The 26,360-nt window shown below is 38.1% G+C and overlaps 2 protein-coding genes across 14 annotated transcripts in view; one reads left to right on the forward strand and one right to left on the reverse strand.

Moving 5' to 3' along the window:
• NDUFAF2 (NADH:ubiquinone oxidoreductase complex assembly factor 2) overlaps positions 1 to 2,400 on the reverse strand; it is a 149,310-nt gene extending 146,910 nt beyond the window's left edge. For 3 of the 7 annotated variants that reach the window (XM_070519626.1, XM_014865775.3, XM_070519625.1), the window contains exon 1: positions 2,176 to 2,391. In XM_070519626.1, the coding sequence (XP_070375727.1) occupies positions 2,176 to 2,386 (211 nt within the window). In that variant the 5' untranslated portion in view covers positions 2,387 to 2,391. Of the gene's footprint in view, positions 1 to 2,175 lie in introns of all 7 variants that reach the window. The other 4 variants (XM_044772113.2, XM_044772117.2, XM_014865774.3 and 1 more) reach the window with 3 other exon arrangements.
• Positions 2,401 to 2,474: 74 nt separating this feature from the next.
• The window catches only part of ERCC8 (ERCC excision repair 8, CSA ubiquitin ligase complex subunit), a 65,096-nt gene continuing 41,210 nt past the window's right edge, over positions 2,475 to 26,360 (forward strand). For 3 of the 7 annotated variants that reach the window (XR_011506457.1, XM_044772034.2, XM_070519621.1), the window contains exons 1-3: positions 2,475 to 2,631; positions 11,187 to 11,282; positions 23,344 to 23,445. Coding sequence is in view for 5 of the 7 variants with exons in the window: in XM_044772034.2 (XP_044627969.2) it covers positions 2,555 to 2,631; positions 11,187 to 11,282; positions 23,344 to 23,445 (275 nt within the window). In the remaining 2 variants the exon portion in view is untranslated. Of the gene's footprint in view, positions 2,632 to 11,186; positions 11,283 to 12,184; positions 12,325 to 23,343; positions 23,446 to 26,360 lie in introns of those variants that run through there. The other 4 variants (XM_044772048.2, XM_070519624.1, XM_070519623.1 and 1 more) reach the window with 3 other exon arrangements.

Below are 26,360 nucleotides of genomic sequence, written 5' to 3' on the forward strand. Positions count from 1 at the left end.
TACGCACTTTGGAAAATAATTTGGTATTATAATAAAGTTAAACATATCTTTTGACTCAAAAATTTTATTTTAAGATAGACATGATCTTGCTAATTTAAATTTTTCTTTAATGATATTGTATTTTCATTGAAATGATACAATGAAATCAATATAATTTTTTTTTCCAGTGGGCAAAAGATTTGAATAGATACTTCACCAAAGATTGTGACAAATGAGCATATGAAAAGATTCTCAACATCCTCAGTCATTAGGAATATGAAAATTAAAACCACAGTAAGATACCACTATACACCTCTTAGAATAGCTAAAATAAAAACAAAAAAACTTCCAATACCAAGTGCTGGTGAGGATGCTACACTAGAACTTTCACATATTGCTGCTAGAAATGCAAAATGGTACAGCCAATTTGGAAAACAGTTTGGCAGTTTCTTATAAAGTTATATATACATTTACCACACAACCACTTCGAGGTATTCAACCAAGAGAAATTATGTTCACACAAAATCCTGTAGGGAATGTTTATAGAGGCTTTCCTCACAATCACCAAAAACTACAAACAACCCAAATGTCCTTCAGCTGGTAAATGGATATAAACAAACTGTGGTAAACTCATACAATGGAATACTATGTAGCAATGAAAAGCAACCACTACTGACACATGGATGAACCACAACTGCATCATGCTGTGTGAAATAAGCTGGACCCAAAAGACTAGATCCCCTGTAATTCCACTGATATGATATTCTGGAAAAAGACAAAACCATAGGAAACATAAAGCAGATCAGTGGTTGCCAAGGACTGGGTATGGGGTAAGGGAACGAACTACCTTCTAAGGGCTGGTAGGAGCGACTTTTTGGGGTGATGGAACTGTTCTTTACCGTGATTGTGGTGATAGGCAACTCTATGCATTTGTCAAAAAACATAAAACCGTACACCAAAAAGGGTGAATGTCACTGTATGTATATTATACTTCAATAAAAAAAATCAACCCAACGTTTTGCATATTTTTTTAATGTTACTGACAACTTATGGAAAGAAACATCTTTCCCTCTGCTTGCAATCTGTCAAGAAATACTTCACCACCATGCTAGGTTTTTTGTGGACTTTTTTTTAAGACACATTCTTTGCCCTGATAGAGTTTAGCAGCTCATTAGGGAAGCAAGTCTAAGATATTAAAATACACTACAGAAGAAGGCCAGGCAAAACAATTTTGAGTGATAAATCACAGAATACACTTTATATGTGCTCTACGAGGAAAGAGGGAGTAATTTCCTTTGTCAAGAGTTGCAGGAAACGAATGGAACAGTTTTGGAAAGGTTTTAGCGCTTCTCAATGATAGTTATTAGTATCATCTCCAACTTTCAAGTGAGGATACTGAGACCTAAACAAATACTTTGCCCGTGACCTCTTAGCTATTAGGCGTCAGAGCTGAGATAACCTAAGCCTTTCTGATCCCGAAGCCTGAGATGTTTTGCATCCCGATGACGGAACAAGACAGAAGAGAAGAAGACGGCTGCCACGTGGAGTGACGTCAGTGAACCGGGACGTCCCTGCGCTCCCTGACTCCGCGCGAATCCTGCACAGGACGCTACCGTTAGAGCCGTGGGTCTCACAGGGAGTGCAACCGGGGCTTGGAGGGCTAACTCGCGGGAAAGGGAACGCGGAGCCTGTGGGGATCTCTTGTCCACACTGTCCGTGCGCACGGACCTTTTCTGTCAAGCCGTGGTTGGGAGGACGGTGACGCACGGGGCCAGCGCCGGAGCCACTAAGAAAGGTCAACACCAAGAAAGAGGACAGCGGAGGCGCTCCAGACACACCTCCTTTATCACAGGGTGCCGGCCGGGTCGCAAGAGGGGCTCAGGAGGAGGAAAGGCCACTTGCCTGCCCTTCCCGAGACGATAGTAAAAGACCTCCGAGGACTTGTCCCCGTGTACGTCGCCCAACGGCAAGGGCCGACGCTGCGGGGGAAGGCGCCGGAGGCAGGCACGGTGCAGAGCCGCCCAGCGAAAGCCAGAGCAAAGGCTAACCGCCGGAGCGCAGGGGGCGGCGGGCTGAACGAACTCGGGTGGTCCCGAGGGGATGTCACAAGTGTCGCACGGGGCGTGGGTTTACAAGACGCTCTCGCTTGCCCTTCATTTACCGACTAGGCAACCGCTGCCCTCGCTCGCTCCTCACCTCTCCAGTTCTTGTACTCCGGGATACAGTAGTACTTGTTTCCGAACCGGTCTGTGCCCACTTGCTCCTTCACGTCCTTCGACAGCGCTCTACACAAGGCGCGGAACAAATCCTGAGACCAACCCATGCCGGCCGCCCAGCTCCCAGCACCCGTCACAGCGCGATCGGCGGCGACCCGAGCAGGAACGCCCCACCCGCCGGCCCCGCCCATCGGATCGGAGGACCCACCCGCCCGCATCCTTGCGCCCGTCTAGTAACGGCGCTCACCATTGGTCGGTTGGCATCACGGCTTGACCAATGGGAGGCTCCGTTGTTACAGGCCCACCTCCGAGGCCTGTCATGGCGGCGGCCAGTTTTCCAGTCTGTGTGACAGGAAAGGATGCTAGGGTTTTTGTCGGCGCGACAAGCCGGTTTGGACGACCCTCTTCGCTTCCGGAGAGCGGAGTCCACACGGAGGTAAAGAAACCCTTACTCTTTTCTGTAACAGAGACGTAACAGTTCTGTAACAGTTGAATCTGGACCGATGGCTACGTTAGCTTTGCCTCACGCTTTCCCGCCTTATCATCATTTTCCTCCCACCACACTGGCTCTACTCTCTCTTCTGCTCTGTGGCTTGGGAAAATGATACCTTTTATGTGCTTGTAGGCAGGTAGGTGCGCACGTGGGCTCGGGTGAGGGCGCTATAAATCTAAATGAGGATAATTCGCATTTTACCTTATTCTTTCTCCCTCATATTACGTCTCCCCGCCCTTTCGGCCCAAGGAATAACTATCCTCCAAGGATTCGTTCATTTATTCAGTCGACATATTTAGTGAGCGCCTACTGTGTGCCAAACAGTTTGTTAAAGGCTGAGCATAAGCCAGGAATTGAACAGAGTTTAGCATGACTAGAGCAGAGCTGGGGAGGAGGGAACCGTTGACAAGAGATGAAGCTAGGGAAGTAGGCAGAGACTAGGTGAGGAACAGTCTTGTGTGCTTGGTTAAGAGCTATGAAGATGAGAATAAGGTGACAACTGTTGCATTTTGTCATCTGTTTGGAGAATGAATTGAAGTTGAGAACAAGAGTGCAGTAGCTACCTGTTGCAAGGAGAGAGTTGTTGGAAGCCTGGCCCAGGCAGGTGGTATTTGGGTGGAATAGAGTGAAGATATTTGAAAAATATTTGGGAAATAGAATCAACCAGCCATGGAAATTGATTGGATATAGTGAATGATGAAAAGGGAAGAGTCAACAATGATTCCCAGCTATGAGCCCTGTAGAGCCCTGTAGAATGATGGTGACATTGCTACCCGAAGAGGGAGCAAGTTTTAGTTTAATTTTACCCACATTGATTTTTCCCCTATTGCTTTCAAGGAACCTGTGAAGATTTTCATCTGGAGAGTGGAGGACACAATCGCATATGCAATCACATGGTACATAACCACATTTTGGTCAATGATAGACCACATACACAATGGTAGTCCCATAAGATTAGTACCATATAGCCTAAGTGTGTACTAGGCTATACCGTCTAGGTTTGTGTAAGTGCTGTAGGGAAGAACGAAATTTCCCTCTACCCTTCTAGGTTCTTCTGGCTGGTCTAAGAATTAAACTGATCTGAGGCAGATTAACAGGAGAAAAACAAGCAAAACTTTAATAACGTGTATACATGGAAGAAACCCAGGAAAACCAAGTAACTAGCCAAAGTGGCAGAAACCCTCACCTTAAATACACTCCTCAGCTAAAAGACAGATATTGTGGGTAAGGAGTGTCAGGGACTTCAAAGGGAAGAAAGATAATTCACAAGTAGGTGAAAAGGAGCTTCTTTGGAAAGCAAATGCTTGGCCACACAGAAACAGAAGAAGACATAAGGGAGCACAACAAACAGGCTTTTCTAGATTCCTCCCTGTCTACCACCTAGTTCACATTATGCTAAGTTGATAGCTCACTTCCTGAGACAGGTTTTTTAATCTGAATTCTTTTGTGCAGTTAAGGGGGAGGTAACAAGAAAAACTTTGAGTCTTTTGTTTTTTAAAAATAATCAGCCTAAAATAATCTTCATGTTGGAGACACATTTTAGGGTAGCAAATTTTGTTCTCCTTTAGTGAGCTCTATGATGTTCACACAGTGACGGAATTGCCTAACAACACATTTCTCAGAAGATATCCCCATCGTTAAGCAGGGCATGCCTGTATGTATTTGATGCTCAGGAGAAATTTAGATATCATTAATGCAAGATGATATGTGAATTGAGGAGATGAGATCACCCAAGCACTATTTTTAGAGTAAGAAGAGAGAAGTTCAATGACAAAAACCTGAGAAGGATCAATACTTCAAGTTAGGCAGAAGATGGGAGTACAAATGAACTGAAAAGGAGTAACAACAGGAATTGAAAGAGAACCAGGGCGGTGAGGTGTCATGGGTGCTGAGGAAAGACAGTGTTTAAGGAGGAAGCCATTGAATGGGTCAGGTGTCGCTCCCAGCCACTCCTTTACTCTGGTTCTCCATCCCATTACTCTGCTTTATTTTCTTCATTCAGTTTATTACTACTGAAATTGTATTATATGTTTATTTTCTTACTAGTGTATTATCTTCTTAACCCCTATGAGAAAAGGGACTTGTATTCCCAGTGCCTAGAAGAGGGTTTGGCACAATTTATGTGATGTTTTTGTCTTCTAAAGTGTTGTATTATCCTTACATTTTAGTATTATGCTTTTAGAATGGGTAAATATGTTTCTAAATAGTTCACATAATTTTAACTAAACGAGCATATTTTTTTACCATGTTTTGGTTAGTTTTAAACATGATTGGGGTTGCATCTACTGCTGTCCCCCTGCCCCCAACCCCAGTTAGTGTACAGTTGATGATAATTCCTTTTCAGCTCAGTCATCCACTCTAATAAGAGCACTCAGACATAGCCAGAGGTTTTTATTCCAGTGACAGCAAGAACTCAAGCAAAATTTATGTGTATCAAAATGTGTCAGTCTGATAATATGGCTTGTTTCCACCAAGTAGTTCTGTAATTTTTCCATTATGATCAGCAACGTAAACATTGGAAGAGAGTGAACTTGCATATTGTCTTATCTTTAATTTCAGTGAAAATAGCTGTACTTTTTTAAAAAGAAGCAACATTATTGTTTCCCCTAATATGTTCAGAAGTCTTGTCATATCAGTAATAATTTAAATCATATGCACCACTGAGAGTCTGAAAAATGGGTTTCTCAGAGTCTTTTAATTCCAAAAAGTCCTTGGTCTGAGGAAGCAACGAGGTATAGCTCTTTGTCAGAATTCCATGACATAAACCTCTTACTTCATTAGAAGAAATAAAATTTCAAAATGGTGAAAGTTTCCTAACCAAATCGCCAGATTAATCCATCTATAAATGGATTTCATTTCCTCTGTAGACATGCTAATTCCCTGAGCATACTTAACACTTCCAGCTGAAAACCTACTCTCTGGTAATCCCATACACATCTCTCCCACCAATTGCTTTGTGTGCTTCTCAAAAGTCAGTATTTGTCCCTAACCCTGTAAATGCTAGTTTTACATATTATTCTGATTATGTCATTTTAATGTGAGCTGATGAAGTATGACTACAAAAAGAGAGTTGCTATTCTTATAAAAACTAAATGAACCACTTTTGAAATACTCAATCTAAACAAATCGCTTAAAACAAAATAAGGTATGATTGAGACAACTATTAGCAAAGATTGGGGGAAAGTCCAAAAAGAAGAAACAGTATTTTTCAACTTTGCTGGAATATTGGCATCACATAGGATATTTGGAAAAAATGTTCATGCCAAAATTCCAAACCCATAAATTCTGATTTAATTGGTCTGAGACACTGGGATTTTTTTAAGCTCCCTTGGTGATAGTAATGTGTAGCCAGGATTGAGAACCATTTCTTGAGAAAGATTCCACATTCAGTTGCTCTGCATATGTCTTAGATTCTGCATTCATTTGCTTCGCATATGTCTTAAATTTCCACCCAACTAAAATAAATGTTAATAAATAAAAAACAAATTTTTGAAAATCAGAATATGTATAATATGGGTACAGTTTGTAAAAGAAAGATGGTATGGCCCTCTGTTCACTACATTTAATTCTACTTCAAACAATTGGCAAATATTCAGGCCATCCTTGCTTTGCATAGTAGTGCACATCCATAAAACTGAGTGTGAAACCTAGGCAAAGTGATCTTAATAGTCAATGGGGAAAATTATGATTCTTCTGGGATCTTTAAGCTTTTTTGTCAAAACACTTAAAAACCATTACTGTCAGCTATAAATGTTTAGGGAAATGAAAAAATAGTAAACGCTAATATTTATTTAGTACATTGTAATGTAAACATTAGAAATGATGAGAATTCATGTTATTTCTTTGTTAAAAAACAGGAACTTATAATACAAATTGAGGATCTTTTCTATACTTTGACTAATTATCATACTCCTTTCTAAATTTGGGTCAGATACCCAACATTTTGTCCTTTGCATTTTTAATGTCATGAAATATCTCTGAAAGTTCCTTTAACGTGAAGGTTTTTGCCAGCGTCACTTCCTCTGGGACATCTTCAACCTTTTCATCACAACCAGTTTTCCTCATTTCTACTTATAAGTTCACCTTCATGGATTTCCTCGGTCCGCATATCTAGAGTTTCTCAAGTGGGAGCAGTGCCAATGTTCCCTCAGCTATTTCTTTTATAATTCAATTTATGTTCAATTTGAGTTTCACTTCCAGCATTATCACTTTGTGTTTCTTTGGTGCACTTTAATTTTGTTGGCCAGTTCCCTTGTTCAATTATCCCTTTTTTAAAAATTCCTTGTGAGCTTATCTCAGAGGCAAAGAGGTAGCAAAACTATACGCTTTGCAGGCATTGTGAGAAACAGAATAATAAATGCACAGTGACCAGTCACCTCCAGACTTTCAAAGTCATATAAATTGGTCACTAATTATGATGTGATAGTTTCAGTGATTTGTGAACTGAAAAGCTATTATTGAACTTTGTGTTTTGTTCTGTTACTCATGGTTAATAGCCATGGTAACTGAAGTTTGAACTATGTTGTCAGGGGTCTTGCATTATTTAACTAAACCATGATAACTGAAATTCATGTATATCAGACTGTGCAAAGCAAGGACTACTTGTGTATTTAACTTAAAATACTGTGTTTAAGGCAGTATTTCTTTTTAAAGATTCCCCTCATTAAGTGACATTTTTGTTTAATTAAACAATTACACAGTCCAATTTTATTAAGAGATGTTTACTATAGGGGCCAGCCCCATGGTTAAGTTTGCACGCTCTGCTTTGGCGGCCCAGGGTTTCTCCGGTTCGGATCCTGGGCGCAGACATGGCGCCGCTCGTCAGGCCATGCTGAGGCAGCATCCCACATGCCACAACTAGAAGGACCCACAACTAAAAATATACAAATATGTACCAGGGGACTTTGGGGAGAAAAAGGAAAAATAAAATCTTTAAAAAAAAAAAAAGATGTCTACTGTAATTTGCCCCAGGTTCTTATCGATTGTTTAGGGCAAAAGCATGAACACTGAAATGCAATGGTTACAATTCTTACCCCCCCCTTTTTTTACAACTTTATTTATTTATTTATTTTTAAATATTTTATTGTAGTTTTTTTTTTTTTTTGAGGAAGATTAGCCCTGAGCTAACATCTGCCGCCAATCCTCCTATTTTTGCTGAGGAAGACTGGCCCTGAGCTAACATCCGTGCCCATCTTCCTCTAGTTTATATGTGGGACACCTACCACAGCATGGTTTGACAAGCGGTGACTTGTCCGCACCCAGGATCTGAACCAGCAAACCCCATGGCCACCCAAGTGGAACGTGCGCACTTAACCGCTGTGCCGCTGGGCCAGCCCCACAACTTTATTAAGGTACAGTTGACATACTATAAACTCCACGTTAAATTAGAGTATACAATTTGATGAGTTTTGACACATATATACACTTTTGAAACTATCACCATAATCAAGAGAACAAACATCTGAAAGCCCCAGAATTTCATCAGGACTCTTTAATCCCTCACTCTCTTCTTTCCCTGCTTCACCCTCTTTCTGTTCCAGGAAGCCACTGATCTACTTTCTATCACTGTAAATTAGTTTGCATGTTCCAGATTTTTGTATAAATGAAATCATTTTTGGTCTGGCTTCTTACACTCAGCATAATTATTTTGAAATTTCTTCATGTTGTTACATGTATCAATTCCTTTTTACTGTTGAGGCGTATTCTATTGTGTAAATATACCACAACTTGTTTATCCATTCACTTGTTGATGGACATTTAAGTCATTTCCACATTTTGGCTATTACATATAAAGCTGATATAAAAGATTCATGTATAAGTCCTTGTAAGGACACATGCTTTTATTTCTCTTGGGTGCCTGTCTAGCAGTGGAATAACCAGATATAATATTTCACTTTTTAGGAAACTGACAGTTTTCTAAAAACTTACATTCTCACCAGCAGTGGATGAGAGTGCTGGTTGCTCCATATCTTTTCTTTCCCTTTTCCTGCTTTCTTTTGGGTTATTTGGACATTATTTAGTATTCCATTTTAATTTATCTGTTATGACTTTGACTATATCTCTATATGATTTTTTTGATGGTTGCTCTAAGTATTGTAAAATACCTACTTAACTCTTCGTTGTCTACTTAGAATCAATATTTTACTGCTTCATTTGGCTTATAGAAACTTTTATCACTTTACTTTCCACCATATATGTTGTCTTCTATGTTACATTTACGTACATTGTAAACCCTATTGGACAATGTCGTACTTTTTATTTTCAACTGTCAAACATATTTTACGGAAAAGCATAGTCTATTATATTTACCTAGATATTTATCATTTCTGTTGCTTTTCCTACATTCCTGATATCCCAAGTTTCCTTCTTAATATCATTTCCCTTCTGTCCGAAGAACTTTGTTTAGCATTTCTTTGAGAGCATATACTAAAATTCCTGGTATGTACATGCACGTACCTAGAATGTCCCAAAATTTCAGACTCCCAGAAGCAAAGCAAGTATTCATCATTGTTTGCTCCAGATAGTTTAGGCACAGTGAACCATTCTTATCCAGGAATGGCGGGAACCCTCCTGAAATCCCAGAAGCCAGGCAAGGGCCAGTATTGCAAGAAGGCCTTTCTAAGGATGGCAGTCTCAGACCTGCTATATTAACTCTTTTATGCACACCTTGCCACCTTCCATGCACACCCCACCCCCATTTCCCTATCATATTACCCTTCTCCTTTCCCTTCATCTTAACCCCTCCTAGTTCCCTACTTCAGTCCTAAAGTCTTTGAGGGGGGCAGAGGTCAGCTTCCAAAAACAGGCAGGGATTAGGTTGGCCTAGAGTGATATTTCAGAGCCTAAGGAGGTAGTCTAAGTGCAGGGACTAACAACCTCAGATGATAAGGGCCCTGGGGAGGGGGCTGGGGTGGAGAAATCAAAGCCCAAGCAGCATCCTTCTTGGGGGGGGGGAGGGGGAGGGGATGGTAGTGGTGATGGCTAGGTCCAGGGATATTGATCAAATAAATATATGAATGATAATGGGAGCCATGTTTCTCACTGTTAGGAGAAGGGAACTCAAGCAAGGGATGATTATCTTTGCACATGTTTGTATGATATTTTGCTTATTACAGGAAGCACATATTACTGTTATAATTTGAAAAATCATCAAATAAAAAATATTTTAAGGAGAAATGGAAATTTCAATGGAAAAAAATGTGAAAAATTATTTTCTGGTGAAATATTGAAGATCAGAAATAGCAGAATAGCATAGTGGTCTAGAGAAAAAAATGTCAGAGTTCAGATACAGTTCAGCCAATTATTATATGTATGACATTTGGCAAATTACTTATGTCTTAGTTTTATAATCAGGAAAAGTGTTTAATAGTATAACCTACCACCCAGGAAATCTGCCATTTAGGATTACCACTTATTACACTTATTATTACCACTAATTACAATGTCAGCAAATAGTAGGCTCTTAATATTAGCTGTTATTGATCAAAGTCAGACAAATAGTAAGTGTTAGACTGGATATTTGAACCTAAGGCTAAACTGTCTTCCAGAAGACAGAAGGCTATGTATATCTTTGGATCAAACAATACTGCTAAAATGATTTCCAAAATGTGTATAATTATTAGTACTGCTAGTCAGTGTGTAAAAGTATCAGGTTGTACTTTTTCTAGCACTGTGTGCTATTTTTTTTAAAGAACCAGTAAGTTGATAGGCTAAGAAATTTCATGTAAGTTAGCATCATATTGATCAATAATGAGTTTAGAAATAATTCTGGTTAAATTAATGTAAACTACTTTTTAACATCCAACAGATTTAGACAAATTCTAATATTTAATAGTCACTAGGGACTTATTATATGCTAGGCATTGTAATGAGGATTTTTTTATGTATTAACTCAGTTAATCTTAATATCCTCACCAGAATAATGATGGTTTACAGTTATGAAATATCAGAAATTTCATTTGTCTTAATTTGTGAGAGTACTTGTTAATCATTTTTGTTTATAAATATTTAATTGGCTTTATTTAAATATGCCTAATTGTTGAATTGAACATACTCATTTTGTATTTCCACTTAAGGCTTAAGAAACACTCAAGGGAGTTTTTTTTAATGCTATAATTTAAGCTTCTGTCCACTAGATGTCCTCAGTTAAGTTTAAGTTATCAGAATTTAACTTTTTGTGAAAATTTATTTCAGTCTCTAAATATCTTAATAAAATCTTAATAAAATACACTCTCTAAAAGAAGTGTGAGATAATGTTTCAGGAGAAATTCTTTGCATGTAATTGTTAGTACTGTTGATACTTCAAAAATTAGTATAAGATCTTTAAAATCTATAAATACCTTTTGATGTGTGGTAGAAGGAGATTTAAGCGTTACTTGAGTTTTTGTACTATATGTAATCTTGATGAAATAAGGGCATTTTTTATGTTTAAATTACTTTTTCATTGTTTAGTTTTATATTTCTTTTAACCCACTTTTAATTTTTTTATTTTCTTAAAGGGTTTTGGCCCTGGAGTTAAACAAAGACAGAGATGTTGAAAGGATCCATGGCAGTGGAGTTAACACCCTTGACATTGAACCCGTTGAAGGGAGATAGTAAGTTTATTATACAATCTTTCTTTTTCTAAGTGAGATGCAGTAAAATCTTGCTTTCAGATTAATTATGTAAAGGTTCATAAAAATTACTAAAAATTCTAAATTTTAGCATTTTAATCTGGCGTTAATTTCAAATAAATACAGAACATCAAACATACAAAATGTTGCCAGATAAACGTTTCCAAACTATAATATATAAATATATTCATTGTTAAATTAACAAACATTTAACTTCTTTTAGATGCAGAGGGCTTTTAAGTGCTGGGATTTGTGTCTGTCTGTTGGTGCCATTTTAAAACATAGTTGCTACTCTCCAGGAGTCTGATGGGAAAACAAATATAAAAAGCATAAGTTTATTTTGGAGAATTAAGTTTGAAGCAGACCAGACTTGTATTTGAGTTCCTCCTGGCTTTGCCACTTATCAGCTGTGTGACCCTGAGCAATTTACCTAACCTTTCTAATCCCTAATTGCCTTAGCTCTACAATGGGAGCAATAATACCTACATAACAAGTTTGTTGTGAAGATTAATTGAGATCCTATGTATAACGTGATTGGCATAAGACCTGGCATATCATAAATGGTTGCCACCACTCCTGTTAATCAAAAGCACTGTCACCTATACTTTTACTCCTTTTAGTCCATTCTCCACACAACAGCTGAAGTGCTTTGAAAAATGCAAATCTGAACATGCCATCCCCACACTTAAAACTCATCTTGGTCCCACATTACCCATACAAGAAAGTTCAAAACCCTTCATGTGATCTATAATTAGAACAAGTGTAAAAGTAAAGAAAAGGTTCTTGTCGAGATGGCGCTGTGAGCAGATGTTGAACTCGCCTCCTCCCACGAACACAACCAGGTTACAACAATTTTAGGAAGAATCACCCTGGATTGAAAACTGAAAACTGGATAAAAAGAACCCCCACAACAAGGGACAGTCCTGACGAAAGCAGAAGAGGCAGTAACTCCGGCCGGAGAGGAAAAAAGCCACCTTTGGGAGCAGCAGAGCTTCTCAGTTGGCCAGGCAGCAGCCAACCTAAGGTATGCAGCCCTCCCTGGAGGAGTGAGGTCTGGAGCAGGGGCAATACTGCTATAGCCATCCTTCGGACTCAGCCCAACTGAGAGGGGGGTCTTACTGTCTGGCCTTGATGGCTATTAACTACAGCGAGGACACCCCAGAAAAGCTATTGGCCGAAAGCCAAAAAGATCCAGGTCTTAAAGGGCCCACGCACAAACTCACTCATTGCAGCAACCTAAAATCACCAGAGAGAAGGCTGACTGTCCTTTGGTGAAACAAGACTCACCTGGTGGGCTCTGTGGGCATCTTGGTGAGAGGAGGATCCTCTCTGGAGACTGAGACATTGGTAGGGGCCCTTGTTCTGAGCTGGTCCAACAAGCTGATACAGATACCGGTGGGGGCCATTGAGGTGCGTCCTTTGGGCTGTTAGCCCAGGGGTCTGCCACACCCATTAGAGCACAGATTTAATCCAGTTCAGCCAGGGCAGGCAACCCGCCCTAGGGACTGGCCCCACCTAACAGCAAACCCTCAGGCTACTTTTCAGCCTGCATTGACTGAGTGCCTTGATCCTCTACAGGCAGGCAAAGGTGTCTGTCTCTGTGGGGCAGGGCTTGTGTGAGGACCAGGTGAACTGTGGGGGGCAGTGGGGCAGAGGTGGGGGCCTCTGCAGTGTGGCGGTGGGGTACGCTCCAGGGGGTTGAGAAGTGTGCATGGACCAGGACTATGCTGAGAGTGTATGTGGTTCAAAGAGGGGTGAGGCTTATCAGCGTCAGAAGACTTGTGTTTCACAAATAGCCAAAAAAAGGATCAGCCCCACCTTCCAAAGTCTGAAACAACTGAGTGCCTCCATGCCAAGGGCTAGCCCTACTCAGCTGCACTCCTAAGAGAACTGACAACAGCCTTGTAGGCCTCAGGCCTATCACAACTGTATGCCCCTGAGCCTAGCAACCAGCTACACTGGGTACCAACCCAATTAAGAGGACAATTGCAATAAGAGTGTGCTAATAGACTTTGTAGCCAACAGTGCTGAGGCCCCTCCAAACCAGATTTACAAACAGCTGGCCAGGGAAGGAAAGATCAGACTCCCTGGGTACCTGCAGTGGGAGCCACCCTGCCACAGCAGAAGAACACAAGTAGCCCACAAAGGGGTCACTCCTGGTTCTTATGGTCTGGTGACGAGAGGGAAGCACACTGCTGGGCCTCATAAGGCATCTCATACATAAGGCCACTTCTCCAAGATCAGGAGACATAGCTGACTCACCTAGTACAAAGAAAATAGCACAGAGAAAGAGGCATAATGAGGAGGCAAAGGAATACTTTCCTAGCAAGGGAACACTACAAAACACCAGAAAAAGAACTAAGTGAAACAGAATCTAGCGACCTCCTTGACAAAGAATTCAAACAAAATATAATGAGGATGCTCACAGATATGCAGAGAAGAATGGATGAACACAGTGAGCACATCAGCTAAGAATTGGAAGATATAAAAAAGAACCAATCAGAAATGAAGAATACAATACTCGAAATGAGAAATTCACTAGAGGGACTCAGTAGCAGAATAGAGGAAGCACAAGAATGGATCAGCAAGCTAGACGAACGATTAGAGGAAATCAGCCAAGCAGAACAGAAAAGAGAAAAAAGAATTAGACAGAATGAGAACAGTGTAAGGGAACTCTGGGACAATATCAAGCGTGCTAGCATTCAGATTATAGAGGTCCCAGAAGGAGAAGAGAGAGACAAAGGGGCAGAACATTTATTTGTCGAAATAATAGAGGAAAATTTTCCTCACCTGAGGAAGGAAACAGACATCCAAGTTCAGGAAGCACAGAGAGCTCCAAACAAGAGAAGCCCAAAGAGGCCCACACCAAGACATATTATAATCAAAATGTGTAAAATTAAAGACAAAGAGAGAATCCTAAAAGCAGCAAGAGAAAGGCCACAAGTGACATATAAAGGGAAGCCCATCAGGCTATCAGCGGACTTCTCAGTCGAGACCATACAGGCGAGAAGAGAATGGCACGATATATTTGAAGTGCTAAAAGGAAAAAGCCTACAACCAGGAATACTCTATCCATCAAGGCTGTCATTCAGAATGGAAGGAGAGATAAAGAGCTTCCCAGACAAGCAAAAGTTAAAGGAGTTTATCACTAAGAAACCACTTCTACAAGAAATGCTGAAAGGACTTATTTAAGTGGGAAAGTAATGACCACAAATAGAGATAAAAGAAAAAAAATTATCAAAAAAACCCAAAACAACAAGAAAAAACAGGCAATAAAATCACTTGTAAGGTAAAAGTATAGTAAAGGCAGCAGATCAACTACCTGTGAAGGTAATATGAAGGTTAAAAAACAAATGTACTAAAATTACCTATTTCAATGATAAGAGGGTAATGGATATACACACACTAAACAAAAGACTATATATGATGTGAAAAACATATAACGTGGGAGGAGGGGAGTGAAAAAGTAGAGCTTTTAGAAAGAGGTCAATAGACTGTTATATGCATAGTATATTAAATAGGATCCTCATGGTAACCACAAACCAGAAACCTATAACAAGCAGGAAAAAAAGTAAGACAAATGAAATCAAACATATTACTAAAGATAGCCATCAAACCACAAGTGAGGAGAGCAAGAGAAAAAGAAAGGAACTGAGAAGAAGTACTAAAACACCCCAAAAAAAGAAAAAGTGACAAAATGGCAATAAATACATATTTATCAATAGCTACTTTAAATGTCAATGGACTAAATGCTCCAATCAACTGCCATAGGGTGGCCAACTGGATAAAAACACAAGATCCATGTATATGCTGCATACAAGAGACACACTTCAGACCTACAGACACTCACAAACTGAAAGTGAAAGGATGGAAAAAGATATTCCATGCAAATGGCAAATAAAAGAAAGTGGGGGTAGCGATACTGATATCAGACAAAATAGACTTTAAATCAAAAACTGTAATAAGAGACAAAGATGGGCACTACAAAATGATAAAGGGAACAATCCAACAAGAAAATATAACACTTGTAAATATCTACGCACCCAACATAGGAGCACCTAAATATATAAAGCAATTATTAACAGACATAAGAGGAGAAATAGACAGTAACACAATAATAGTAGGGGACTTTAACGCTCCACTTACACCAATGGATAGATCATCCAAACAGAAGATCAATAAAGAAACACTTGCCTTAAAGGACACATTAGACCAGATTGACTTAGTAGATATATACAGAACATTCCATCCAAAAACCATAGAATACACATTCTTTTCAAATGCCCATGGAACATTCTCCAGGATTGATCACATATTAGGCCACAAAACAAGTCTCAATAAATTTAAGAAGATTGAAATAATACCATGCATCTTTTCTGACCACAAAAGTATGAAACTGGAAATCAACTACGGAAAGAAAAGCCATAAAAATGTGGAGATTGAACAAAATGCTACTCAACAATGATGGGGTCAATGAAGAAGTCAAAGGAGAAATAAAAAATTCCTGGAGACAAATGAAAATGAAAAATACGACATGCCAAAATCTGTGGGATACAGCAAAAATGGTTCTACGTGGGAAGTTTATAGTAATTCAGGCCTACCTCAACAAAGAAGAAAAATCCCAAATAGACAATCTAAAAGTGCACCTAAAGGTACTGGAAAAAGAACAACAAACAAAGCCCAAAATCAGCAGAAGGAAGGAAATAATAAAAATCAGAGCAGAAATAAACGAAATAGAGACTAAAAAAAAATAGAAAAAATTAATGAAACCGAGAGCTGTTTCTTCAAAAAGATAAACAAAATTGACAAACCCTTAGCTAGACTCGCCAAGAAAAAAAGAGAGAAGGCTCAAATAAATAAAATCAGAAATGAAAGAGGAGAGATTACAACAGACACCTCAGAAATACAAAAGATAATAAGAGAATACTATGAAAAGCTATACGCCAACAAATTGGATAATCTAGAGGAAATGGACAAATTCTTAGAAACATACAACCTTCCAAAACTGGACCAAGAAGATGTAGAAAATTTGAATAGACCGATCACCAGTAATGAGATCGAAACAGCAATTAAAAACCTCCCAAAAAATAAAAGTCCAGGACCAGATGGCTTCCCTGGTGAATTCTACCAAACATTCAAAGAAGACCCAATACCTATCCTTCTCAAACTCTTCCAAAAAATTGAAGAGGAGGGGAGGCTTCCTAACTCCTTCTACGGAGCAAACATTATCCTGATACCAAAACCAGACAAGAACAACACAAAAAAAGAAAATTACAGGCCAGTATCACTGATGAGCATCGATGCAAAAATCCTCAACAAAATACTAGCAAATCGAATACAACAATACATTAAAAAGATCATACATCATGATCAAGTGGGTTTCATTCCGGGGATGCAGGGATGGTTCAACATCCGCAAATCTATCAATGTGATACACCACATTAACAAAATGAAGAATAAAAATCACATGATCAGCTCAATAGATGCAGAGAAAGCATTTGACAAGATACAGCATCCATTTATGATAAAAACTCTAAATAAAATGGGTATAGAAGGAAAATACCTGAACATAATAAAGGCCATATATGACAAACCCACAGCAAATATCATTCTCAATGGAGAAAAACTGAAAGCTATCCCTCTAAGAACAGGAACCAGACAAGGATGCCCACTGTTACCACTCTTATTTAACATAATATTGGAAGTCCTAGACAGAGCAATCAGGCAAGAAAAAGAAATAAAAGGGATCCACATTGGAAAAGAAGAAGTCAAACTATCACTCTTTGCAGATGACATGATTTTATATCTAGAAAACCATAAAGAGTCCACTAAAAAACTTTTAGAAATAATAAAGGAATACAGTCAAGTTGCATGATACAAAATCAATGTACAAAAATCGGTTGCGTTTCTATACACTAACAACAAAGTAGCAGAAAGAGAAATTAAGAATACAATCCCATTTACAATTGCAACAAAAAGAATAAAATACCTAGGAATATACTAAACAAAAGAGGTGAAGACCTGTACACTGAAAACTATAAGACATTGTTGAAAGAAATCGAAGAAGACACAAAGAAATGGAAAGATATTCCGTGCTCTTGGATTGGAAGAATTAACATTGTTAAAATGTCCATACTTCCTAAAACAATCTATAGATTCAACACAATCCCTATCAAAGTTCCAACAAACAACATTTTTTACAGAACTAGAACAAAGAATCCTAAAATTTATATGGAACAACAAAAGACCCCAAATAGCCAAAGGATTCCTGAGAAAAAAGAACAAAGCTGGAGGTATCACACTCCCTGATTTCAAATTATACTACAAAGCCATAGTAACCAAAACAGCATGGTACTGGCACAAAAACAGACACACAGATCAATGGAACAAAATTGAGAGCCCAGAAGTAAACCCACACGTTTATGGACAGCTAATATTCGACAAGGGAGCCAAAAGCATATGATGGAGAAAGGAGAGTCTCTTCAATAAATGGTGTTGGGAAAACTGGACAGCCACATGCAAAAGAATGAAAGTAGACCATTCCCTTACACCATGCACAAAAATCAACTCAAAATGGATTAAAGACTTGAATGTAAGACCCGAAACCATGAGACTTCTAGAAGAAAACATAGGCAGTACGCTCTATGACATTGGTCTGAGCAGCATATTTTCAAGTCCCATGTCTGACCGGGCAAGGGAAACAAAAGAAAAAATGAACAAATGGGACTACATCAAACTAAAAAGCTTCTGCACAGCAAAGGAAACCATCAGCAAAACGAAAAGACAACCTAACAATTGGGAGAGGATCTTTGCAAACCACGTATCAGATAAGGGGTTAATATCCAAAACAAAGAACTCATACAGCTCAACAACAACAAAACCAACAATCCAATTAGAAAATGGGCAAAAGATCCGAACAGAGATTTCTCCAAAGAAGATATACGGATGGCCAACAGGCATATGAAAAGATGCTCAACATCATTAGCTACCAGGGAAATGCAAATCAAAACTACAATGAGGTATCACCTCACTCCGGTCAGAATGGCTATAATTAACAAGACAGGAAACAACAAATGTTGGAGAGGGTGTGGAGAGAAGGGAACCCTTGTTCACTGCTGGTGGCAGTGCAAACTGATGCAGCCACTGTGGAAAGCAGTTTGGAGTATCCTCAGAAAATTAAGGATAGATCTACCATATGATCCAGCTATTCCACTGCTGGGTATTTATCCAAAGAACTTGAAAACACAAAGGTATAAAGATCCTTGCACCCCTATGTTCATTGCGGCATTATACACAATAGCCAAGACTTGGAAGCAACCTAGGTGCCCATCAAGGGACGAATGGATAAAGAAGATGTGGTGTTTATACACGTTGGACTACTACTCAGCCATAAGAAATGATGAAATCTGGCCATTTGTGACAACATGGATGGACCTTGAGGGTGTTATGCTGAGTGAAATAAGTCAGAGGGAGAAAGTCAAATACCGTATGATCTCGCTCATAAGTAGAAGATAAAAACGACAAAAAGAAAAAATCACATAGCTGGTGGGCTGGTGGTTACCATTGGGGAAGGGGGGAGGGGGGAGGGCAAAAGGGGTGACTAGGGTCACATGTGAGGGGATGCACTATAATTAGTGTTCAGGTGGTAAACATGATGTAATGTATACAGAATTAGAAATATGATGTACATCCGAAAAAAATAAAAATTAAAAAAAAAAGGTAAAGTTTGTCATGTTATGTTTAGCATTTGCTCCAGAATTTTTATTTTATAGTGAAGTATTATTTTTTACATTAAAATAAGCCAGGATGGGTTTGATAGAATTTCATTTTTTATTTCCAGCTTCTGTCATGGTCTCACCTAGTAGTATCTGAGGAACGTGTACAGTGAACAAATTCTCACTTTTACTCATGGCTAAATCAAAAAATGACCAGCGATAATGCTCTTCTTTTTCCTGACCTTTTCCAGGGAAAACAGAGCACCTCCCAGTCAAGGTCAGCTGTGGGGCATTTGCTTATAACGTACTGCAGACATGAACAGCAAGGATAGCTGATTTCTTTTGGTCTTGGGTGCTGGTATAAAAAATATTCAATACTGCTACTCCAGCCAGCCATTTGGTATAGTGACCAGTTGTTTGATCTGTGCAGTATATGAAACCAGTAGGCTACCAGTTGTCAGAGTCAGTGAGAAATGTGGGAAATTATGGATTAAATGTGAATAAAATATGTGAGAAATACAGGCTGAGTCTTTCTGCAGAGCATATCAAGAAAAGTCGAGATTCTCACTGTAGTGGTTTCCCCCTTTATTGCATGGTAAAATCTACAACTATTTATTTCATTGTTTGCTAAGACTTGTATTTTGCATTAAACCCTTGTGGCAGCAAAGAGAGAAATAAAAAGCAGTATGTATGGTTAATGGAAAGTTAAATATTGATTTTCTTTTTCTCAAGAAAATCAGTGCACATGCAACTTGCTCAAAATACTTGTTAATATTTACCAGCCACCATAAGAGCTGTAGTGATGTCACTGAAAACCAGAATATACAAATCTGGTAAGAAGCATTTCTTTCCAAAGTTAGGAGTTATTTTAAGAAGTCTACCTGAAAATAACATTTTAACAACTGCAACTACTTAAAGTACATTTGTATTCCATTCTGTGAGGATCAAATTTTCTTTTATATCTTCTAAATTCTTCTAAGTTAATTTCATTCATCTTTATAACACCATATAAAAACTTGTCCGTATAAACACATAAAGCCATATCGCTTATTATGTTCACCCTATGAGCAAAATTAATAACCTCTCAGTTAAATAAAGTCAGTGCTGTCAGATAGTTCAAATACAAAATCGGTTAATCTAATAATGGTTCAGTTTTTCACCCAATTAATAAAATCAAAGGAAAACTTTTGGAAGCCATTCTAGCACAGATGAAACATCTGACATTATTGTAAATACCATTTAAATTCAGTTAAAAAGTTCAACTTTTGAAAATAATTGTTTTTGCATTGATAATACATGTAGTGCCATGGTAAAAAACAATATTTCATAAAGTTCAAATATGAAGCAAAAATGTTTTTGGAATTGGTTGTGGTACATAAGTAACTCACAACTGTATCCAAACAAGCTATAACGCTTTATCAATGAAAATAAAAGCTTTAGTTGTTAAAATTTACCATTATCTCTCTATATATGCAAAGTAACTGAAGTACAAAATTTTTGTAATAAAACTAATGTTAAATATTAAAAAAAACTTCAGCCTGGCAGTACTTGTTGTCTTTCTGTACTGTGCGTCATCGGTGGGATTTTAGAACTCTTTGAGCATAGAACTTTGAAGAACTACTTTTAAATTAACTTAATTGTTCTACAAATTGGTATTGAATTTTTTCTTAAAACAAGTGTATAGATCATTGCAACTTGGACATGCTGCTAGTTCATGAACCCTTTGTAACTGGTTCACAACAGGATAAGGAGCTTGCACCAGAATGTAAATCTGCTATGTCACTAAGCACACAGTTTAGATGAGCTGAGATTTTTTTTTTGTAGCAAGGCTTTCTCAGTGAAGAAAGAAATGTGCTCACTTTTGTCACAAGCTCCTTATCTTGCACTTTAAATAGCAAAGAAACTAAAGGTGGCAAAATAAAAAACCAATGTATAACACTTAATAACAACTTATAAGTAATCAAATATCCCCACAAACCACAAAATTTGGATGAGTGGGAACAAATCTCTGTTAACTACAAGATCTGTGTGGTATCAGCATCTAAATCAGGTGGGGCAATAAAAACCAATTGGGCGTCTGATAGACCTGATAACTCCAAAATAACCAACAGCTAGTTGAACGCTCAGCAAGCCAGTTTGACTACAGCAGCTGAAACTGGGAGAGGATGGCATACTCCACTTGTTCAATGGGTTCACAGTCAGAGCTGAAGGGGCTGGAGCAGTCTTGGCCCTATAATCTCTCCAACTAATCAGCTAAAGAGCCCCTAAAGGACAGAACCCTACACTAAGGAGAAACTCCTTAGAATAGAATCCAAATTGAGCAGTACAGGGACAACAGAAACAAAGGGAAAAGATGGCCCGGATGAAAATTGGCGAGGTGAACAGACCCAGGAAATCTCTGGACTTAAGCTGCCGTATTTTGAACATCTTATAAAAAAAAAAAAAAAAGGAAAAAGAAGAGGACATTCCAGAGATGTAAAATTTAAATATTACTCTAAACCAAGCCTCCCTTCTAAAAGTTTAAGAAAATTAATTTTACATAAAAATCAGCAAAAGAATAGAATTAAGGTCTAAGTCCATACAAAATTATAAGAACAGAAAGAATAAGTAGTATAATGCCCCTATAGGAATGTAGTTGTGCCAGAAACATATGCCCACAAAATAGATGAGAACTCTAACCTAATATTTCAAAACTAGTTAAAAGTCATTTTTTTTTTTTTAAAGCTTTTATTTTTTCCTTTTTCTCCCCAAAGCCCCCTGGTACATAGTTGTGTATTCTTCGTTGTGGGTTCTTCTAGTTGTGGCATGTGGGACGCTGCCTCAGCGTGGTCTGACGAGCAGTGCCATGTCCGCGCCCAGGATTCGAACCAACGAAACACTGGGCCGCCTGCAGCGGAGCGCGAGAACTTAACCACTCGGCCACGGGGCCAGCCCCTAGTTAAAAGTCATTTTAAAAGAATACAATATATGACAGAATTGCATATGTTGGAATTAGAAAAACTCAGAAAAGAGATGATTAAAGTGAAAAAATTAGAAAAACAGAAAAATGTTTCAGAAATGACAACTAAAGACTAGTAAGGAACACAACCAAATAAATATGAGGTAATACCTTTGAAATAGAAGGTGGAAAGAAGGAAGATTTTAAAAATCAAAAAGAAATGGAGAAAGGAAAAGGATTCAAGAGATAGAGAGACCTGTGTAGAAGATAGGCAAAGAAGATCCAGCATACCTGTAACAGGGCTTCTCAGAGAAAAAAGTCAAAGAAAGAGAACCGAATAAATAGTAAAACTATAATCCAAGAAAACTTTTCTAGAAAAAATAAGATCTGAAACTACATATAAGGGAAAGAAAATCACCTTGTAACCAGTTTGATTTGGGGTTTTATGCCCAAAGAAATGGAAGTTTCTTATCTAAGATATTCAAGGAAGTAAAAATGTGAATCAAGGATTTTATATCCAGCCAGATTGTTTTTCAAATACAAAGGACAGGCAAATTGTCAGTAACATAAAAGAATTCAGGGAATATTGTTCTCAATAGCCCTTTCTTAGTAATCGATCAGAGAACCAGAATGAATAAAGAGACAGCAGTATGGGGGTTGATGATGAGCAATATTATTAGCAAATTACAGGCTTTATAGATAGATAAATTCATAGATTTGTCTGTCTTCCCTACTAGATTGTAAACTCTGGGAAGGCAGGAACCATGCCTGTCTTGTCCACACTTGTGTTAGAAGAATGCCTAGTGTATTGAAGGTGCTCAAAGTTGAATGAATTGAGTAAATGTTCATAATAGAAAGAAGGAATCTAACATTTATTGATCCCCTGTTTTTTGCCAGGCAGTATAAAAGGCACTTTACATGTAACTTTTATGTTTACATCAACGATTTAGGTGAAAATGTCTCCCTTTTCACAAATGTTGAAAGCCTAGACATGAAGTAGCTTGCCCAGGGTCACATAGCTAACATCAGTAATAGCTGGTCTGTCTGATTCCATTTTTGTTTAGCATAATTATGATTAGGACATTTAAAATGACTTTGTAATATTTTACTTGCTTAAGTAAGAGAGATGTTTTGCCACCTTGTTTCTATTCCTTTCTTTTTGGAATCATGAAGGTAAATTTTAAATGATCACAGATTGAGTCTTTCTATGTTCATTCTTCTACAAATATTAGATTAAAAAATTTTAGTTTATTGAAGTCTATATTAATGAAGTTTTACTCTGTGTGGGCATAATACATTTGGATGTTTGTAGATGAATAATTTTCAGAAATATGTAATCAAAAATGAACTACATCAAATGATAAATTAATGTGAACTTTCTTATTATTAGTATGTTATCAGGTGGTTCAGATGGTGTGATTGTACTTTATGATCTTGAGAACTCCAGCAGACAACCTTGTTACACATGTAAAGCAGTGTGTTCCGTTGGCAGGTGTGTATTGAAAATGTAATTCATAAATTTATAAACAGTTGGGTGTTTTTTGCATCAAATACAAAACATGAAAATAGCAGTCATGAATATCTCAAGCAAATTGTTCAAATGATCTATTTACATGGATATCCCTTGACATTTTCTTGAAAATAGTAACTGAAATTCAGGTATAGCTGTTTTGTTGGGTTTTTTTTTAAGATTTTATTTTTCCTTTTCCTCCCCAAAGCCCCTCAGTACATAGTTGTGTAATTTTAGCTGTGGGTCCTTCTAGTTGTGGCATGTGGGACGCCGTCCCACCACAGCCTGACAAGCGGTGTGTCATGTCATCGCCCAGGATCCCAACCTGCGAAACCCTGGGCCGCCGAAGCGGAGCGTGCGAACTTAACCACTTGGCCACAGGACCAGCCCCTGGATATAGGTGTTTTTAACATGAGACTTCCCAAAAACAACTTTGGTATCAATTTCCAAAGGATTTTATTTAAAAACTTTTGGTTATGTCCTTTTTGTTCTACACCTACATAGCATACCTCAGTAACTAATTATAGTTTTTAGGACCACTTAGTCGAAGATTCATTTATGAGTCTTTCAGCTAATTATAAACACAAATTAGATTTTTCAACTGATGTTAATAGAACACAAAGATTAATGGCTAGAAGCAATAAATGTGTTGGTAGTCCTGCACCAAACACACACACACACACACTCTCACACTCACTCCTCTTACCTCTCTACCTACTCAAAACTGCCTAACTTACCTCTCTTGGTCTTGAGTTTTCCGACCCTTCTTTACTGGCTTTCTAGTTTTGTGAGGATTACTTTTAAGTCCCTAATAGAATGTTTTGTGACTTTGTTCTGATTTGTTCATAATGGTTACTTAATTCTTTCTCATCACCTGTAACTCATCTGATATTGAACAGACCTTTACATTAACAGAATGGGTTTTGAGGAAATGCTTTCAAGAGGAAAAATTTCATGAACATTAATATCAATAGCCACTCTGTATTAAAACTGTTCCCAGAACACTAGAATAGGTGCATACATCCATGGAATATTTGTGAGAAGATTTCTGATTGTTCTTGGCTCTGGTGCTTCAGTTTGGAAATACAGATTTGGGAAACTGTTTCTCCGAACCTCAGATTATTTTGTCTTCGAGATAATTATACTTGCCCTGTTATTCTTGTAAGGTTTCTGTGAGACTTAAATGAAATACTATCTTTTAAGAAGCACGTTAAAAACTGTAAAGCCACTGCATAAATGGAAAGCAGTGTAGTTACAGGGACACTTGGTAGAAAACAAGATACCACCTCAAATACTCTGGAACTTGGTTTCTAAGAGGCTTATACCATTTTATACTCTCCACCCCTACCAAAAAAAACAGTATCTAAATTCTATATCTAGACAGTCATATTAATTAATTTAATTCATTTTTATTGTAGCTCATATTTTAACATTGTTTAATTTGTTATATAGCAAAATAGTATTTTCATATATACCACATGCTATATAATGTTATTCCATGAGAGAGTATGATCTGCTTTTCTGGTATGTAAAGTCAAGTAAATGCTTAGTGTGTCAGTCTTTTGCTTTACCATGACTTTCTTCTGGGATTCAAATGCTGTTGTTAAAAGCATGACTTTGAATACAAATGCGCATATGGTGAGCATCTTTTCAAAATGAGTTCAAGTAGCATTTTTGGATCCGAAGACTTTATAATCTGACTTTAAGAAATAATTTCAGTAAAAATTATTAAGTTAATGTGGCTTAGACTGTTTCCTGATATTTATTTTTGCTTTACTTAATGTCTTTGTTCATGAGCACCAAAAAGATTCCTTTCTTGTACCAAAATTCTTATTAAATGTGAATGAGAATTCCAGATCATACATAGTAAGAGAATAATATATTTAGTCCTATTTTAAAATTTAAAATATAAATGAGCTTTTATTTGTGATCACTATATTAGATATTTTTTATTTAAAACTGGAAAATATCTGTATAGATCAGATTCTTAGGAGCAAATAGAAATCAATCCTGCTTAAGTAGAAATTTATTGGAAATTTAGTATCTCACATAACTGGCAGGAAGGCGGGAGATCAAAATGTAGAAAATGAGCAGAGGGCCCGCCCGGTGGCACAGCAGTTAAGTTCACACGTTCCGCTTCAGTGGGGTTCACTGGTTCAGATCCCAGGTGTGGACCTACACACCGCCTGTCAAGCCATGCTGTAGCAGGCGTCCCACATATAAAGTAGAGGAAGATGGGCACAGATGTTAGCTCAAGGCCAGTCTTCCTCAGCAAAAAGAGGGGGATTGGCATCAGATGTCAGCTCAGGGCTAAGCTTCCTCAAAAAAATAAAAATTTAAAAAATAAAAAAAAAGAAAGTGAGCAGAAAGCAAGAGAAACTAGAATAGAGAACACAGTCAAGGTCACACACACACAATTTAGTTTGGGTTCTTCTACATGTCACCAACACAGACTCTCAACTCCACAGCCATGAATAATTGCAAACTATCCCTGGGGTTTGCATCACTAGCTGGAGTTTTGGAGCCCCTGGTGGGATTGATGAAGCCCAGGACGCTTGTCCTTGCCCTTGCTGCCAAGGGGAAGGGAAGGAGAACGTCTAGAGTTCCTTGTGTTTCCTAACAAGAAGCAGGGCCCTGCCTTTCAATGAAACAAAGGGGATTTCTCCCAAATAGGAGGAGTTTGGATGCTCGTCAGCCAAGAAAAGGGCACATGTCTATACAATGCACCCATTTGGCTTTGTAACATCCATATACACCTTTTTTCCCATACTTACTCTTACTTTTTTTGAAAAACATTCCAAAATAACATAATGCAACTATCCAGTATACAATCAAAAATGTAACCAACCTCTTCCCCAAAGTGTGATGATCCTAAGTCTATTTAATTACCACATCTG

This window comes from Equus asinus, chromosome 10 (assembly GCF_041296235.1).
Source record: "Equus asinus isolate D_3611 breed Donkey chromosome 10, EquAss-T2T_v2, whole genome shotgun sequence".
Classification (NCBI taxonomy): domain Eukaryota; kingdom Metazoa; phylum Chordata; class Mammalia; order Perissodactyla; family Equidae; genus Equus; species Equus asinus.